Source organism: Pongo pygmaeus, chromosome 18, assembly GCF_028885625.2.
Source record: "Pongo pygmaeus isolate AG05252 chromosome 18, NHGRI_mPonPyg2-v2.0_pri, whole genome shotgun sequence".
In the NCBI taxonomy this organism is placed as follows: Eukaryota; Metazoa; Chordata; class Mammalia; order Primates; family Hominidae; genus Pongo; species Pongo pygmaeus.
In genome coordinates, this window is record NC_072391.2 from 2,909,358 (window position 1) to 2,928,103 (window position 18,746).

Here is an 18,746-nt window from a genome sequence, read left to right on the forward strand (position 1 = left end):
CCGCCCAGCTGTTGCAGAGGAGACGGACTGGGCCCTGTGGACATGGAGGGAAGTGCCTGCGTCCACCAGCAACTTCCAGGCCTGAAACACCATGACTTGCTGATGGACGGATACAGGCGGGGAGGAAAAGGACAAACCAGGGGCGACATCCAGGCTCGCGGCTGGAGAGCCGGATGAATAGCAGAGCCATTTTCTGAGCAGGGAAGCCCGGGGGAGGGGTGGATTGGAGTGACTCTCCACATTTCCTACTTTGAGATGCCTGTTGCACGTCCAAGTCCCCAGCGCCCAGATTATGGCTTGAAGGGACAGCTGTGGGAGTGGAAGTGGGAGCTGCGTCTCCACCAGCACAGAGGGGTGAGCCCATCCCAGCTGCTGACCCACTTTCCCCATACACATGTGCCCCTCTGCCCCAGAGCTGTCTGACCTCCTGGTGGAGAAACTCCACACTCTGACTTATCATTGAAGCCACTCATTCTCAGTGATTAGTAGAGTCACTCATTTCCCTGGAAGGATGAGGGGGGATGAGGACCAGGGTTGGACTTGGCTTCACACCCTGCGGGGGTGGTCAGAGCTGGTTTCTCTGCCTCCTCTCCCAGCAGGCCTGACGTGGCTGACCAGGTCACATGGGGGACTAGGTCACAGCTAGGCAGGTGACCCTGAAGGCAGAGACCTGCAGATCCCAGCTCTGCACAGCTCACTCTGGAACTGAACTGGGGTCCCTCATCCCACAGTGCCCCCAGATGTGGCTAATCTCTGTGTGGTCAGCCACCAACTCTCCTGTGATCTGAAGACTCTCTGAAGCCAGAAGACAGCCCCACCATGACCTCTGATCACAGGACTCTGAGGTCCTGCCCCTCCTCTGTGTCACTGATGAGTCACGGACAGCGTAGGAGCTGCCCAGCCTGGCGACGGACACCCAGGGAATCAGCTGGCCCTGCTCGCCCAGTTCCTCTGTGTCACTTCTCCAGCTCGACTCTTCCCACGGGCTGCATCCCAGCTGCCCAGACCCTGTCCTGTCCTTCCCTCCCTCTCTGCTTCCAGGCAGTGAAGGAGACACAATTCTTCCAGACTGAGCTCTCATTGTTGGGGCTTTGAGATGCAAGAGTCAGTTCTGGCTGGTCCCAGGTGGAAGAGACAGAGGATGCTGGGCTGCTTGTGTCTGGCTTTGGATGTGCTGGACACATGATGGGCAATTCGAGGCCGCCCTCTGGACCTCCCTGAGGCTTCAGGAATCTACCGAGCCGTGGGAAATCCAGGCTGAGTTTCTGGTGGAAAGTGAGGAGGGGCAGAGTCTGGGGGCCAGGCCTGAGATGGACAGAGCTGAGGCCTCAAGGAGCCCATGGTGGAGGCAGAGGACTGGGACCTAGGATGGGCTGGAACCCAGTTTGACCAAAGTCCCCGAGAGGCAGGGAAGCCCCAAGTGCTGGGCAGGTTACAAAGTAAGCAGGTTCCCTGGGCAGCTCAGAAGCTTGATCAGACAGAGGGACATCCCCGTGGGAAGGTGGTGAAATGCCAGCTGGTGAGCCTGTTACCTCAGCGGGTCCTGCAACATCCCCGGGGCCAAACAGGCCAGATTCCTCAAAACCATTAGTGCCCCAGAAAACCCTGCCCACAGAGCAGCCAGCTTGCCCTTTACTCAGTCACACTTAGCCCTGGGAGGCCTCAGCCCTTCTCACAGCGGGAGGAAGGAACTGTTGGGCTGCTTTGCAATGCTCTGCTCTGCTCAGTCCAGCTTAACTGGAGCCTCACCTGAGTCACCTGAGGAGCGGATGGAGCACTGGCTCTGTCCTAGACCCCACCTGCTAAGAACAGTGTCCAGAACTCAAACACCCCAGGATCCTGCATTTGGGGACCCAGTGTAGGGCCAGTGTCACAGGGGGGTGAGGTGGGGACTGTTCTGCAATCAGAGCTTCTGATTTTTCATGAAAAAGTGAGAATCCAGGTATCTTTATTTTTTTAGTTGTAGTAAAATATACGTAAGATTGACCATTTAACCTTGCTTCAGTGCACAGTTCAGTAACGCTCAGCACATTCACACTGCCGTGCAGCCAACCCCACCATCCATCTCCAGAACTTCTGCATCCTCCCAAACTGAAGCTCTGCCCCAGAAAACACTCACTCCCCATTTCCATCCCCAGCCCCTGGCACCCACCGTTCCCCTCCCTCCCTCCGTCCCTTCCCTTCCATTTCCCCCTCCCCTCTCCTCCCCTCTCCTCCCTTCCTTTCCATTTCCCCCTCCCCTCTCCTCCCCTCCCCTTCCTTCCTTCCTTCCCCATTTCTCTCCTCAGCCCCCGACACCCACCATTCCCTTTCCTTCCTTCCTGCCTGCCTTCCTCCCTCCTTTTCTCCCTCCCTCCCACCGTTCGTCCCTCCCTTCCTTCTTTTTTTTTTTTTTTCCAAGGTCTCACTCTGTTGCCCAGGCTGCAACAGTGCAGTGGCATGATCATGGCTCACTGCAGCTTCAACCTCCTGGACTCAAGCCATCCTCCCACTTGAGCCTCCTGAGTAGCTGGGACTACAGGCATGCACCACCATGCCCAGCTAATTTTGGTATTTTTTGTAGAGACGAGGTCTCACCATGTTGCTCAGGCTGGTCTCAATCTCCTGGGCTCAAGCAATCCTCCCACCTCGGCCTCCTAAAGTGCTGGAATTACAGGCATGAGCCACTGCGCCTGGCCCATTCTATGTTCTGTCTCCATGAATTTGACTGTTCAAGGGACCTCTCTTAGGAGGATCATACAGTGTCTGTCCTTTTGTTTCCAGCGCCTATCACTGAACTCAATGTCCTCCAGGTCCATGCAGGCTGAGGCTGAGGCTGCGCGTCCTCCCACGGTGGGAATAGACTGCATCGTGTTCACCCACTCGCCTGTCCATGGACACGTGGTGGTTTCCACCTCGCCCAATGTCAGTGATGCCACGGTGAAGATCAGTGTACACGTGTGTTTGAGCAGGGATTCAAACAGATACTTATACATCCATGTTCACAGCAGCATCATTTGAAATTCAGATTTTTTTTAAAAATGCATATTTGTTCAATTTACAAAAACAAACAACATGGCAGGTGTAACAAGACCCCTGGAGGGTTGGATTCCACAGCCAGTTTACTGCTGTGGTCCCAGAACAAGCCGCTGGGCCGAGGAGGAAACAGAGGCTCTGTGAGGCCAGGAAGCTTGCCTGGATGCCAGTGGCTTCACACCCAAGTTCACAGCTTCCTGGTGGCCTCCCCTTCCACCAGCCTCCCCACCTCCTCAGCCCCGAAAGACCCAGCCCCTCCTTGCACAAAACACAGCCAGCAACCTCTGAGCTAGGGTCAGAGTTCCATAAACATTGAAACTGTGGAGGAGAGGCAGGCAGCACGTTACCATCACCCCCGGAAGGCGTCTCCACCCCACACGGCTCCCACCGCAGCCCCTCTCTGGGTGGGGTGGGGGGATTAAAGGGACACTGAAGACTTGCCTCTTTTATCTCCACTTAGACACCAGGGCATCCTAGACTCCTATCTCCCACCTTCTCCAATTTGCAACCACGGGACCCTTGGGCCTGAAACGCTCTGCCGACCTCCGCCATCACAGTGGACAGAGGCACCGCCTGGGGCAGCCAACAGTCTCAGCCTGCTGGAGAATATTTCAGGCAGGCTCTCAGTCCTGGGCGTCTTGGGCAGCTGGTCACCCCACCACCTGCCTGGCTGGCTGGCACCTGCCATCCCCCTCGCTCCATCTTCATTTCCCCCAGAGTCCCTGCTACAGTTTCTTCCTGGATGCAGCCCTCACCCACCTCCACACCTGCCTCCTGCGTCCCCTCCACACCTCTAACCCAGCTCAGATCCCAGCTTGACTCTGCTGCAAGCCGGCAGCACCTTTCCCGCCCTTGAGCGGAGTCTTCTCTATGGGGCCCAGGAGGACCTCAGTGGTCTGGTGGCCCCGGCCAGGCCAAGCACCCAGCCCCTGTGCCAGAGCCGCGTGGTCAGTTCCTACAGGGGCTCCTTTGGCCTGGGACACTGTCTTGGCCGCCCACGTCTCTGCTTTGTGGCAGTTCCAGTCCCGTCGCGTTTGCAGGTGAGTGAGGGATGTGGAACTCTTTGGCTGTCCACGCCCACGTGGTCTCCGATGGCAAATGTCACCTGCTCGTTGGTCACCTCAACAGTCTCCAGACTTTAAATCCTCCTCAGGCTCCAGATGCCAGGTTTCCCTCCAGCCTGACCTCTGCCTTGAGCTCACCTGCCCTGGGCCTCGTCTCCAGCTAAACAGATCCAGAGTCACTCCTCATCCTGCCCCCAACCCTTGCCTCAGGCAGCCACTGCCCCCACTGCACTGGCCTTCTGGCCCTTGGTCCTGTCTGCTTGGCCTCAGAGAAAGACCTAGAATCCATCCCTCTCCCCACCCCATTTTCTCTGTCCTGGGCCTGACGGGTAGCCCTGCTTCACCCCAGCCTCCTCACAGCCAGGTGTTAACATGGCTCCTCCTGGGATCCCGCTAAAATGCAGCCAGGGCTGGAGGGGCTCCGGCCCCTCAACAAAGCCCAAGGCCTTCATGCTTCACACCCTCTGCCACTCTCCCTGCGCCCTGAGACCCCCAACCTGGGCCCACACATCCCGACCTTCGCCTTTGCTGTCCTGGGGCTGGAACGGTCCCCTGAGCGCTCCACACAGCTCTCTCCCATCTCGGGTCTCTCCTCAAATGTTACCCTCATTGGGAAGAACTGCTGGGGCCACTTATTTAAGACTGCAACCCTCCATCCTTATCCACCCCAACCCCCACCCACTCCCCACGCCTCTTGCCTGCTTTGGTTTCCCGCATTGATTTCATCAACTATTAGACTAAATAATTAAAAATTTAAAAAAATGTATAGAGAAGGGATCTCACTACGTTGTCCAGGCTGGTCTTAAACTCCTGGGCTCAGATGATCCTCCTGCCTCAGCCTCCCAAAGTGTTGGGATTACAGGCACGAACTAAATGATTTTTAAAATTTTATCTTTATTGATTTGGAGGGTACTAGACCAGGCATGGTGGCTCACACCAGCACTTTGGAAGGCTGAGGCAGGTGGATCACCTGAGGTCAAGAGTTCCAGACCAGCCTGGTCAACATGGCGAAACCCCGTCTCTACTAAAAATACAAAAATTAGCCAGGCGTGATGGCGCACTACTGTAGTCTCAGCTACTTGGGAGGCGAAAGCCCAAGAATTGCTTGAGCCCAGGAGGTCGAGGTTGCAATGAACTGAGATCACGCCGCTGCACCCCAGCCTGCGTGACAGAGTGAGACTCTGTCTCAGAAAAAAAAAAAAAAAAAGGCCAGGTGCGGTGGCTCATGCCTGTAATCCCAGCACTTTGGGAGGCTGAGGTGGGAGGATCACAAGGTCAGGAGATCGAGACCATCCTGGCTAACACCGTGAAACCCCATCTCCACTAAAAATACAAAAAATAAGCCGGACCTGGTGGTGGGCGCCTGTAGTCCCAGCTACTCCGGAGGCTGAGGCAGGAGAATGGTGTGAACCTGGGAGGCGGAGCTTGCAGTGAGCCGAGATCGCGCCACTGACTGCACTCCAGCCTGGGCAACAGAGCGGGACTCCGTCTCAAAAACAAACAAACAAACAAACAAATTAGAGGGTACAAGCACATTTTTGTTACCTGGAATACTGTGTGGTGGTGAAGTCTGGGCTTTTAGTGTCTATCACCCAAATCGTGAACACTGGATCCAATAGCCAATTTCTCCTCCCTTGCCTCCTCCCTCCCACCCTCCCAGTCTCCAATGTCTGTTACTCCACTCTGTGGCCATGCGTGCACATTGCTTTGCTCCCAATTATTTTATTTTATTTTATTTTATTTTATTTATTTATTTTTTTTGAGACAGAGTCTTGCTCTGTCGCCCAGGCTGGAGTGCAGTGGCGCGATCTCAGCTCACTGCAAGCTCCACCTACCAGGTTCACGCCATTCTTTTGCCTCAGCCTCCCAAGTAGCTGGGACTACAGGTGCCCACCACCACACCTGGCTAATTTTTTGTATTTTTAGTAGAGACGGGGTTTCACCCTGTTAGCCAGGATGGTCTCTATCTCCTCCTGATCTCGTGATCCGCCCGCCTCGGCCTCCCAAAGTGCTGGGATTACAGGCGTGAGCCACTGTGTCCGGCTGCTTTGCTCCCACTTATAAATGAGAACATGCTTAAGAGGCTAAGGCAGGTAGATCACCTGAGGTCAGGAATTCGAGATGAGCCTGACCAATATGGTGAAACCCTGTCTCTACTAAAAATATAAAAAATAGCTGGGCATGGTGGTGTGCACCTGTAATTGCAGCTACTCAGGAGGCAGAGGCAGGAGAATCACTTGAACCCAGGAGGCAGAGGTTGCAGTGAGCCCAGATTGCGCCACTGCACTCCAGCCTGGGCAACAGAGCAAGACTGTCTCAAAAAAAAAAAAAAAAAAAAAAGGCCGGGCGCACTGGCTCATGCCTGTAATCCCAGCCTTTTGGGAGGCCAAGTCTGGCAGATCATGAGGTCAAGAGATTGAGACCATCCAGACAAACATGCTGAAACCCTGCCTCTACTAAAAATACAAAAATTAGCTGGGTGTGGTGGCGCGTGCCTGTAGTTCCAGCTATGTGGGAGGCTGAGGCAGAAGAATCGCTTGGGAGGCTGAGGCAGGAGAATTGCTTGAACTCAGGAGGTGGAGGTTGCAGTGAGCTGAGATTGCACCGTTGCACTCCAGCCTGGTGACACAGCGAGACTCCATCTCAATAAATAAATAAGAACATGCAATATTTGTCTTTCTGTGTTTGACTTGTTCCGCTTAAGATAATGGCCTCCAGTTCCATCCACATTGCTGCAAAAGACATGGTTTTGTGTTCTTTTTTATGGCTTCATAGTGTCCCACTCTGTATATATTCACCACATTTTCTTTATCCATCATCTGTTGACGGACACTTAGGTTGATTTCATGGCTTTGCTGTTGTGAACAGCGTTGCTGTGATGAACACATGAGTGCAGGTGTCTCTTTGATTAGTGACTTCTTTTCCTTTGGGTGGATGCCCACTTGTGAGATTGCTGGTCGAATGGTGGTTCTAGTTTTAATTCTTTGAGAAATCTCTATCCTGTTTTCCATAGAGCTAAATGATTTACTTATTGTTTACAATTCTCTCTTTCATCCGATGTCCATGGCTTTTGGTTTGCTCATTGCTGTATCTTCAGCACTTCGGACAGTGCCGGCACACAGGCGGTGCTCAGCAAATGCTTGTTGATTGAGTTAATGAGGACAAGGAGAGTGTCTTATTTTCCTTGACAACTCCAGCACGTGGTGGGTGGGCTCCATAGCCTTTGGTGGGACAATGAATGGATAGCCCTGTTCAAAGTAGCTCCCCGGACTCCTGGGCCCACATCTGAGATGCCACCATTGGCGAGTCACTTCTTTTGCCAGTGGCAGCTGCTGTTAGCATGGAAATGCCCCAATGGCCCTGTCAGTCATCACCACTCCAGTGCACATGGATCAGAGGCCCTGAGGCCAGGCTGGCAGGGAGTGGGGGTGTGGGTGGCAGGGGCACACAGCTCATCCAGTGCTTGCACAGGCAGGGATGCCAGCCAGCATGTGGGTCTAACATTGGCAGGCGCTCAATAAATATTTTGTTGAGTGAATGTTGAATCATGCCAGGGTCTCCACCCCATGGCCTTTCAGAGACTCCACCCTCTATACCCTGGGAATTGGGGAACTGCTGTCTGGGGCCCTTCCCCAGGACTTGTGCCAGGAAGTCTTCACCCAGCTCCTCAGGGCTTCCCCTGGCTCCTACCGGGCCCTTCTCCTCGGGGCCCTCTTCCTGGCCACCCTGTCTCAGGGACAGCAGCATCTTGGGCAGGGCCCATGGCTACCCTTGGGTCTCCAGGGCAGTGAGCCGGCTCTTCAGAAAGGCAGAAAAGCTGGAATGGAGAGGAAACCTGGGCGGGAGGCAGAGAGGGAGGCTGGAGTGGTCGGTCCCCAGCCACTTGCAGACTTGCTTCTTCCACACTCATTTATACATTCAACAAACACTCGCTGAGCCCCAGGGTGCAGCAGGCACTGAACATGATCCTGGGGGTCCATAGGGAGCCCCCCTGCCCACACTGTTTCCCCAGCACCCAGCTTCACAGTGGCCCTCTAGGGTCCAAGCCACCGCCTGGTCCCATGGTTCTGTGCCCACCTCCCGGACACCTCACTGTCATCCGTCACCTGCCTCCCACCCCCAGGAGGTCATGTGCTTCCTGAGGACAGGACCCACGTCTTATTCATCACATGTATCCTGGTGCCCAGCAGGGCCTGGCATATATCAGGTACTCAGTAAATGTTTGCTGGGTGAGCTGGGGAGGCTCACCTTATTCCAGAAGGCAGTGGGGTGGGGAGCAGGAGGACCCTGGACACCCTGGGTGCAGAGCTGAGCCGGGGACCGTGAGTAGGGTTGGGGGAGCCCAGCGGAAATTTCTGCTCCAGTGCTGCTGCTGCTTAGAGACACTGTCCCTCCTTGGCCACTCTGCGTGGCCTTTTCCTGCAGTTCCCCCAAACCCCCTCTGAGTCCTGGGACAGAGATTAATGCATCCTCTGGGGTTCCCAAGGGCCCTGCTTTTTGACTTGTCTCTCGGTGGAGCAGGGCATGGCCCCTCTGCCACGAGAAAGCGCCAGTTGTCCTGCTGCCACCCTAACCCTTAACAGACTGAGGAGGTGGGCAGCACAGAGTCCACCCCCGGGGCAAAACCCGTCCCGCTCAGAGCCGTGGAGTCCCTGAAGCAGCCGCGGTGGTCTGCTAAGCCCCTGAGCCATGCCACCCTGACTCTGCAGGGAGCAAGGTAGGGCTCACCCCAGGCAGGATGAGGCACCTCCTCCAGGCTCCTGAAGCCTCCATGGGGGTAGTCCCAGCAGCCACCCCCGGAGTCGGGGTACAGGTCCAGCTCCACCACTCACCCAGCAATCTCGGGCAAGTCACTTAACTGCCCTAAGCTGCCTCAGTTTCCTTATCTGCAGAGTGGGAATAATAAAGACATTTGAGGATTAGGAGGCAATGCATGGCACTCCTAAATGTTTGCTCTATTATATAAATACTATATTTATATTTGTATAAATATATTTATTACATGCATATTCACTACTATGGTTTTTTTTTTTTTTTTTTTGAAACAGAGCCTCTCTCTGTCGCCCAGGCTGGAGTGCAGTGGCGTGATCTCAGCTCACTGCAACCTCCGCCTCCCAGGTTCAAGCAATTTTCCTGCCTCGGCCTCCCAAGTAGCTGGGACTAAGGGCGGCCGCCACAATGCCTGCCTAAGTTTTTTTTGTATTTTTAGTAGAGACGGGGTTTTACTATGTTGGCTAGACTGGTCTTGAACTCCTGACCTCATGATCTGTCCATCTTGGCCTCCCAAAGTGCTGGGATTACAGGAATAAATCACCCCACCCAGACACTATTGTTGTTTTTAATTCACCCCCGGCGGTAGCAAGGGCCCTGCTGGAGGCTTGTTGATTGAATGAGTGAAGGGGCGCAGGCTCCTGACTCTTTGTAAAGGAGGAAGCCTGCCCTGCTTGGGTGGGAGTGTCCCAAGTGTGGGGCGCTGCAGGGCACTGAGTCAGGGAAGGTCTCACAGGATTCAGCCCCGGGTTGCCATTGCGGCAGCCGCTGGGTGGAAGCACCGAGAATCCACTCCCAGCCCAGGACCCGGCCCCCGAAAGCCCAGCCCAGCAGCTCTTTGAATCCTGGGAGTCCCAGCCCTTCCCGGGCCCCCCCTCTCTCAACCCCCCTGCTTGGCCGAGCCCTAGTGCCCATGGGCTCCTCCTTCCCAGGAGTTCAGGTGAGGTGAGTTGTCAGGTGTCTGAACCGCAGGGCAGAGCCCCGCCTGCAGGAACGACAGAAGGGCAGCCACCAGGAGGCCACCAAGGTCGCCACTCACCTGATTCACAGCTTTCGGGAAGTGGGTTAACGGGATTCCCGAGCGCGGGTTGCGCCAGGTCTCTGGGCTGAGTCACAGGGGCCTGGGGCCCTGCAGGTGGGAGCCGTTACTGAGCTTCGGGCACCCCCTTGATCCCTAAGGCCCTAGGACCACCCCAACACCCAGTACCCCAGACTTCAGCCTCTCCAAACCCAGGCCCTCCCCAGCCCGGAACCCCTTCCTTTCAGTGCCCTGGCACCTTTCTCTGCCCCTGGACAGTTAATGTCAGGGACCTCTGGGCCCAAGCCCCCTCCCCTGCCCTTCCAGAGGCCACATCCTGGACCCACAGCTGGAGCCTGGGGTCTCAACTAGAGCCCCCCCAGAGCCCTGTAGCAGCTGGCTTCCTCCCCGCAGCCCCGCCCCCTGCCCATGACCCACAGCCTGGATGGCTGCGGGAGCTACCTGGGGACTGGTCTGACGGCATTCCGCCTCCCAGGATAAAACCTGGGGCGACCTGCAGGGAACCTACACACCCTGACCCGCATCGCCCTTGGTCTCTCGAGCCTGCTGCCTGCTCCCCCGCCACACCAGCCATGGTGGTTTCTGGAGCCCCCCCAGCCCTGGGTGGGGGCTGTCTCGGCACCTTCACCTCCCTGCTGCTGCTGGCGTCGACAGGTATGTCCGGAGGCTGCTCCTCCCTCCTCCCTCCCACCTCCACCCTCCCTCCCTGCCTCCTTCCCTCCCTCCCTCTCTCCCTCCCCGCCTTGCCTCTCTCATCTCCTTTCCGCTTCTGCTCTCTGTTTATCTCTTGCTCCTTAACTGCTCTGTGCCTCGGTTTCTTCTACGGCTGTGAGGATTAAACAGAAAACGCAGCAAGTACGCAGCGCGCCTCGGTCTCCAGTTACCGTCGGCGTCGCCATCGCCTCCTCCCTCTCGCCTCCGTGTTCTCCCATCTCCTCGTCCTCCGCGGCTTGCCTCTGGGGAAGCACCGTTTTGTTTTGTTCCTGCGGCAGGAGGTCAGGGGAGGGCACCAGCGGCAGCAGCGTCCAGACCCGAGGGGCTCAGGTCTGTGCCTCCCTCGAGGAGTCGGTCCTGGTCCCCGGCAGGCAGGCTGGACGGGAAGCTGCGGGAGGGCAGGGTCACAGCTGTGCAGCCAGGGCCTGGCCAGGCCCCAGGAAATGCCCCGCCGGGAGGGGCCCTGGGGTTGAGAGACTTGAGAGTCTCCCTGGGCACTGGAGGGCTAGGGGTTCCTCACCACCAGGTACTCAAGGGGACCCCCTCCTCACTGGGCGCTGGGACGCCTCCTCACTGGGCGCTGGGACCCCCTCCTCACTGGGCGCTGGGACGCCTCCTCACTGGGTGCTGGGACCCCCTCCTCACTGGGCGCTGAGGGACCCCCTCCTCATTGGGCGCTGGGACCCCCTCCTCACTGGGCGCTGGAACCCCCTCCTCACTGGGCGCTGGGACCCCTCCTCACTGGGCGCTGAGGGACCCCCTCCTCACTGGGTGCTGGGACCCCTCCTCACTGGGTGCTGGGACCCCCTCCTCACTGGGCGCTGGGACGCCTCCTCACTGGGCGCTGGGACGCCTCCTCACTGGGCGCTGGGACCCCCTCCTCACTGGGCGCTGGGACCCCCTCCTCACTGGGTGCTGGGACCCCCTCCTCACTGGGTGCTGGGACCCCCTCCTCACTGGGTGCTGGGACCCCTTCCTCACTGGGCGCTGGGACCCCTCCTCACTGGGTGCTGGGACCCCTCCTCACTGGGCGCTGGGACCTCCACCTCACCGGGTACTGGGATCCCTTCTTACTGGGTGTTGGGGGCCTTCCTCACTGAGCGTTGAGGGCCCCTCACCACTGTGTCCTGGGGCCCCTCACTGGCCTAACCGTTTCCTTCTCTTGCCCTCAGCCATCCTCAATGCGGCCAGGATACCTGGTGAGTGGAGCTGGCAGCTCTGACGGGAGGGAGAAGGGAGGAGGCCCACGCGCAGGCAGTGTCTGTGTGTCCCTCCCCTGGACACAGGTCAGAAAGGGGCTGGGGTGAGAGGCGGGAAGAGCTAGAGGCGAAGGGAGGCAGGAAGGAGACACAGGCGCAAGGAGAAAGCTTGAGAGATGCCAGGGCCAGAGGAGAGAGAGAGCCCGGAAGGTGAACAGAGTGGAAAGCAGGGTAAGGAAACAGGGCGAGGGAGAGAGCAGGTGCAGCTGACAGGGAGTGAGTGGGAAGTCCAGGCCAGGTGAAGACCAGCAGAGTGAGGATCGAGGGAGGGAAGGGACGGGGAGGTGGGCGGAGCTTGGGGTATGTGTGGGGTTGGGATGCTGGTGGAGTTTAGGATGTGGGTGGAGCTTGGTGTGTGGGTGGAGCTTGGTGTGTGGGTGGAGCTTGGGGTGTGGGTGGAGCTTGGAGTGCAGGCGGAACTTGGGATGTGGGTAGAGCTTGGGGACATGAACGGAGCTTGAGCTGTGGGCAAAGCTTGGGGTGCAGGCCTAGGGATTGGGATTCCGAGGGTGGGTTGTAGGAAGTTGGAGATAACAAAACTTGACCATACCCTCCAGTTCCCCCAGCCTGTGGGAAGCCCCAGCAGCTGAACCGGGTTGTGGGCGGCGAGGACAGCGCTGACAGCGAGTGGCCCTGGATCGTGAGCATCCAGAAGAATGGGACCCACCACTGCGCAGGTTCTCTGCTCACCAGCCGCTGGGTGATCACTGCTGCCCACTGTTTCAAGGAGTATGTACAGCCGGCCTGGGGCACTTGATCTTCTAAGGCCCTGGGCTTTGTGCCCCAGGCCCTGGGCTCCCTTTACAGGCTCTGCTTCCGGGCCTCTGTTCAATCTTGGTGTCCCTCGATTCTACCTAGAAGCCTCTCCTGCCTTCAGGGGCCTTCACACCCATGCTGTTCCCCCAGGTGCCTCCTCCCAGACCAGGCCTGGCTGATCCTCCCCTTCCCTTTCCTTCTAGCAACCTGAACAAACCATCCCTGTTCTCTGTGCTGCTGGGGGCCTGGCAGCTGGGGAACCCTGGCTCTCGGTCCCAGAAGGTGGGTGTTGCCTGGGTGCAGCCCCACCCTGTGTATTCCTGGAAGGAGGGTGCCCGTGCGGACATTGCCCTGGTGCGTCTTGAGCACTCCATACAGTTCTCAGAGCGGGTCCTGCCCATCTGCCTACCTGATGCCTCTATCCACCTCCCTCCAAACACCCACTGCTGGATCTCAGGCTGGGGGAGCATCCAAGATGGAGGTGCGGCTTCTTCCTCTCCAAGGTGGTTGGGGGCAGATGGGGACAGAGGATGGCAGACACTCAGGGACACAGACACCATGAGCAACAAAGGGTGGAGGCCAGAGGCACAGCATGACAGAGGTGGAAGAAAAGATGGGCTGCAATCCAGAAGAAACCTTGGTGGGCAATTTCAGGCCATTTCTCTTTTCTTTTCTTTCTTTCTTCTTCTTCTTCTTTTTTTTTTTTTGAGACAGGATCTTACTCTGTCACCCAGGCTGGAGCGCAGTGGTGTGATCATAACTCACTGCAGCCTTTGCCTCCCAGGCGCAAGTGATCCTCCCACCTCAGCCTCCCAGGTAGCTGGAACTACAGGTGTGTGCTACCACACCTGGCTAATTTCTGTATTTTTTGTAGAGACAGGGTTTTTCCATGTTGGCCAGGCTGGTCTTGAACTCTTGGGCTCAAGCAATCCACCAGCCTCAGCCTCCCAAAGTGCCGGGATTACAGGTGTGAGCCACTGTGCCTGGCCTCATTTCTACTTCAAAAGTATCTGGCTATGTTTTGAGGCAACAGCCAGACCCGTGAAGCTATTCAATTCATCGATACCGGAATGGCTGAAAGGAGGTGTGTGTGGGACTAAGCTGAATACAGGGTGAATATAAAAAGAGGCCTGATTCCAGAGTGGGAACAGGCACCCCCTGGTGGCAGCATGCCACAATTGCGGGCAAAATTCTTAGAAGAAAATGCAGCCTCCTTAATTGTAAAATATAATTTTCAAACCACCTCTGGAGGTTTGGAAAACATCATCTCGGAACTCAAACTAGATTACATAAAGCAGGAAGCAGGGAAGCAGCAAGAGAAAGGTAGATGACAACTCGACAGGCAGATGGATGATAGAGACTGGGCCAAGGTAAAGAAACATACAGGCAGAAATGAGGATACAATGAAGACCTGCAAGAAAGAGTTTGAGAGAGAGAGATAGAAACTAAGTAAGAGAAAAGTGTAAGACAGATGAAAATTTAACCAGATTCCAGAATAATTAAGAGAAATGACACTAGCTCAGGTGTGTGGGGATCCCACTAACTGTGAGGTTGCAACCTCCCCATAATCTCTGTAGGGGCTTCTTCAAGAGCTAGAATCGCGGACTTTCAGTCCACAATCTGCAGACCACAGTCGGTAGACCAGCTCCAGGCAAGGCGTGGGGATCCCTCAGGTCCTGGTAATTTTCAACATCTAGTGGACATTTATTGAACACTTCTTCTATAGCAGTCCTGGTGCTGGATGAAGTAATGCAGTATCTGAGACAGGAAAAGCTCTAACCATCTGTGGATATCAGAAAATTTATTAAAGAGGCAGGGTCTTAGGTTTCACACTCATGTTCTAATTCAGCAGGGCCAGAGGTGGAGACCTGGAATTTCAATTTTCTGAAGGCGTCTTGGGAGAGCCTGGTAGAGCTAATCTGTTAGCCTTTGAGAACCGCTGCTGAGAGGAATGGTGTTGGGGGGGATAGTCCTTTGAGGAGGCAACGAGGAGGGGAGACCCCCAAGCCTGATTCTGTCCTCTTTCCTCCCAGTGCCCTTGCCCCACCCTCAGACCCTGCAGAAGCTGAAGGTTCCTATCATCGACTCGGAAGTCTGCAGCCGCCTGTACTGGCGGGGTGCAGAACAGGGGGCCATCACTGAGGACATGCTGTGTGCCGGCTACTTGGAGGGGGAGCGGGATGCTTGTCTGGTGAGCCCCCTCGAGCCCCCCACCCCTGGCCAGGAGGGCCTCGAGAAGGAGCCAGCCTCAGCCCTGTCCCCAGTGAGCCCCACAACCTCTCCCTGGCCTCCTCCCCAGAACTGGCTGTGCCTGACAGTCCCGGGTCCCCATAGAACCAGCCTCAGCCTGGCTCAGCCACTCACTTGTTTGTTCAGACATTAAACTGGGCATCCCAGCTGCACCACCTCGCCCTCTGCGAGCTTTCATTCCCTTCAGGGGGCTTCCCACGCCTCAGTGCCCAGAGCCAGCTCTAGCTCAGGGACTGTCTGGAAGACGGTCAGATGGTGCAGCGGCAGCACCCGGGCCTGGACGTCTTAAGGCCTGGCTGCAGTTCCTACTCTGCCGCCAGGGACTTCTTACCTGGGTGGAGCTCAGGTCCTGTCTCTTCTAGGAAGGAGAAATGGGCTCCCGGGAAGGGGCTCATCTGCCCCCTGACAGGGCACGGGCCCTGGATTCTGCCAACCCCCGTGCCAAGGGGGTTCCTAACCTCGCCTCCTCTCTGCAGGGCGACTCCGGGGGCCCCCTCATGTGCCAGGTAGACGGCGCCTGGCTGCTGGCCGGCATCATCAGCTGGGGCGAGGGCTGTGCCGAGCGCAACAGGCCCGGGGTCTACATCAGCCTCTCTGCGCACCGCTCCTGGGTGGAGAAGATTGTGCAAGGGGTGCAGCTCCGCGGGCGCGCTCAGAGGGGTGGGGCCCTCAGGGCGCGGAGCCCGGGCTCTGGGGCCGCCTCCCACTCCTAGGGCGCAGCGGGACGCGGGGCTCGGATCTGAAAGGCAGCCAGATCCAGATCTGCATCTGGATCTGGATCTGTGGCGGCCTCGGGCGGTTTCCCCAGCTGTAAATAGGCTCATCTACCTCTGGGGGCCCAGACGGCTGCTGCAGAAAGGAGACCCCTCCCCGACCCGCCGGACGGCCTCAGGCCCCGCCTCCAAGGCCTCATACCCCGCCCCCACGACTTCCGGCCCCGCCCCCGGGACCCAGCGCTTTTGTGTATATAAATGTTAATGATTTTTATAGCTATTTGTAACCCTGCCCACATATCTTATTTATTCCTCCAATTTCAATAAATTATTTATTCTCCAGTGTCTGTTTTTTCCCATGCTTGGGGACACTGGAAAGCAAGGGTCCAGAGGGGGTTAAGGTTGGGGGTTGGATGCTGGCCTGGCCAGAGACTGCGCCGTCCTGTCCACCTGGGGCTGACGCCGACCCCTGCTTCCACCTAGGGTTCAGCCTCCTGACCCCTGACCTTTGCAGCCCTGGGCCACCCTCCCTTTTATCCCTCTCTCACCAGGGCAGGGCAGCTGATGGAGAAGGTGCAGAGTCTAGAGGCCTGGGAGACCCAGCTCTGGTGCTTCAGGAAGGGGAGGAGAGGGGTTGGGACCCCCAAACTGTGCGTTGGATTCCAAAACAGGGCTGGTGAGGAGAAACCCAGCAGCACGAGCTTGAGGTGCTACCTCTCTACCCCAGGCCAAGCCCCCCCTTCTGCTCTCCCCACCACAGGCCTCAGGGGCCTCAGGATGGCAGAGCTGAGGGTGGTGGTGGAGGGAGGCGCCCAAGTGAGCCCCATCAGAGCCGCATCTCCGTGGGCTGGCTGCTGGATCCTCATCCCCAGGAGCCGATTCGTCGAGCGACTCACTGCTGAAGCTCTAAACTCCCCAGTTTGGAAGAAGCAGCGGACAGTGGCAGGGCAGGCCTCTGGCTCTGTGGGCATCAGGGGTTGAGTCACCCCACCTGTCCCCATGGGGGGTGGTAGTTTGATCCCAGGCCGAGAGGAGGGGTCTGTCTGGCTTCCTGCCTGCTTAGGGATGCAGGCTAATACTCTGTTTCCCCACAGCCACTCATCTGCAGCCGGCTCTGGCCTCCTGGACCCAGGGCCCTCATCCCAGCCTGCCTGGGTGCAGGCCTTCCCCAGCATCCCGGTAACAAGTAGGTATGTGGTTAGAGGGCTGTGCCGCTGGCTTTGGTGAGTATGTGACCCTCTTAGTAGCCGATACAGAAGAGATTCACCCAAAGCGAAGTCAAGAAAACAACCAGGTCCAATTGTGCTGAAGAAGAGACACTATGACTCTGCCATGAAATGTCTCCAACCAGAAATGATCAAGGACATGGCCAAGTTTGGAGAAGGCAATAGAGTTTTAGTTTTGTTTTTTTTTTTTGTTTTTTTTTTTTTTGGTGTCCTTTGTTGGAAGTGCAGTTCTAAAATATTTGCTCACACTGTTTTGATTGCCTTATTTATTTATTTACTTTTTTCAAGGTAGGGCTTGCTTTGTTGCCCAGGCTGGAGTGCAGTGGTGTGAACCTGGCTCACTGCAGCCTCTACCTCCCAGGCTCAAGTGATCCTCCCACCTCAGCCTCCCGAGTAGCTGGACTGCAGACGTGTGCCACCATGCCTGGCTAATTTTTAAATTTTTTATAGAGACGGGGTTTCACCATGTTGCCCAGGCTGGTCTCCAACTCCTGGCCTCAAGCAATCCACCTGCCTTGGCCTCCCAAAGTGCTAGGCTTACAGGCATGAGTCACTGGCCCAGCCTGATTACCTTTATATGATTATCAGATCGCAGTAAATGCTATGGGGTGGTTTTGTTGTTGTTGTTGTTGTTTTGACACGGAGTCTCGCTCTGTCGCCCAGGCTGGAGTGCAGTGGCGTGATCTCGGCTCACTGCAACCTCCACCTCCTGGGTTCAAGAGATTCTCCTGCCTCAGCCTCCCGAGTAGCTGGGACTACAGGTGCCCGCCACCACTCCCGGCTAATTTCTTTTTGTATTTTTAGTAGAGACGGGGTTTCACCGTGTTAGCCAGGATGGTCTCGATCTGACCTCGTGATCCACCTGCCTCGGCCTCCCAAAGTGCTGGGATTACAGGCGTGAGCCACCACGCCCAGCCTGGGGTTGTTTTTATTAAAACAACCAACCAACCAATCAGAACTGCCCTGCTGTTTGTCAGAGTGACCAGCCCAGGGAGTGCTGGGGTGACTCAGGTGTCTCAGGTAGGAGAGCCAACCGCCACGGCCCCTCCCTTTGTGACCTGGTCCCCTCTTGATATCACCCTATGCTCTGGCTCCCCTTATGTCCTCTGTGGGCTTTAGCCCCTCCTATCTCCAGCCCTCCTTTGCTGGCCTCTCTCCCTCACTCGGTTTCCCCCTCTGCCCCTGCTCCTCGACTGACCCCTTCTGTCTCTGAGTACCCCCTCCCTCATCTCTCTACCTCCCTCCCCTGCTCCTGTCCTGGAGTCTCTCCCTTCGGTGTTTCCTTCTGCCCTGTCAGCTGTGCCCCACTGCTCTGTGCCGCCAGGCCAGCCCTCTCCTGCCCCTCGTCTTCCCGTTTTTCCTCTCCTCTCCCTGCTCCTGTCCTGTTTCTCCTCCTTGTCAACTCTCGTTCTCCGACCCTCAGTTTCGTGGGTGCCTGTCCCTTTACCCCATCCCTCCACAGGCCCTGGTGCACGTGCATCTACTCCCTCTAATACGGTCCTGACAGAAGCCCCTGAAAATGTAGTGCCTAGAGGGGGGCGGAGAAACAACCCTGTAAGTCCAGGATTCACCAGGGAAGGTGGGGATTTCTCTGAGTTGGGAGGTCGCATCCAGGCAGACTTGAGCTTAAGGGAGCCTCTGTGCCTTCCCTAGTGGCTACATAGGATCCTAGGGCCCTGAGGGACGGGCTGGGGGTGGAGCAGGAAGTCAGCCCTGCCTCTGCAGGGCAACAGGACTTCCAACGATGCCCTCTCCAAACCAGGGTGGGGTTCCAGGAGGTGGGTACAGAGTCTCCCCGGCCCCTGTGGGGCTCAGGCAGCGCGTGCATCTCCCGCTTCTCGGCGACCCTTCCTTCTGGGGTCCTGCCGGCCCATAGCGTGTGCACTCTACTCAGAGTCGGGCCAGCCCACGTCCCCAAACTTTGCTGGACATGCTGAGCC

The 18,746-nt window shown here is 57.0% G+C and overlaps 1 protein-coding gene across 4 annotated transcripts; it reads left to right on the top strand.

The window, feature by feature from the left end:
- Positions 1 to 10,194: 10,194 nt before the first annotated feature.
- PRSS22 (serine protease 22) lies at positions 10,195 to 15,917 on the top strand. 4 transcript variants are annotated; one of them, XM_054454958.2, is made up of 7 exons: positions 10,195 to 10,542; positions 10,732 to 10,932; positions 11,775 to 11,801; positions 12,419 to 12,590; positions 12,821 to 13,098; positions 14,651 to 14,808; positions 15,344 to 15,917. In XM_054454958.2, the coding sequence occupies exons 1-7, from the start codon at positions 10,461 to 10,463 to the stop codon at positions 15,578 to 15,580; spliced, it is 1,155 nt and encodes a 384-aa protein (XP_054310933.2). In that variant the 5' UTR covers positions 10,195 to 10,460; the 3' UTR covers positions 15,581 to 15,917. The 4 variants fall into 4 exon arrangements, with proteins under 4 accessions (XP_054310933.2, XP_054310936.2, XP_054310934.2 ...); XM_054454959.2 differs by lacking the exon at positions 15,344 to 15,917 and adding an exon at positions 13,332 to 13,433 and having other exon boundaries at positions 10,391 to 10,542; positions 14,651 to 14,719; XM_054454961.2 differs by lacking the exon at positions 10,732 to 10,932 and having other exon boundaries at positions 10,202 to 10,542.
- Positions 15,918 to 18,746: the final 2,829 nt, after the last annotated feature.

Excerpts from the sequence above, each read along its gene's own strand:
- PRSS22 (XM_054454958.2), top strand. The coding sequence starts at position 10,461 with ATGGTGGTTTCTGGAGCCCCCCCAGCCCTGGGTGGGGGCTGTCTCGGC. Across the intron at positions 11,802-12,418 it reads CAATGCGGCCAGGATACCTG|TTCCCCCAGCCTGTGGGAAG; the intron begins GTGAGTGGAGCT and ends CATACCCTCCAG. Across the intron at positions 14,809-15,343 it reads GGGAGCGGGATGCTTGTCTG|GGCGACTCCGGGGGCCCCCT; the intron begins GTGAGCCCCCTC and ends TCCTCTCTGCAG.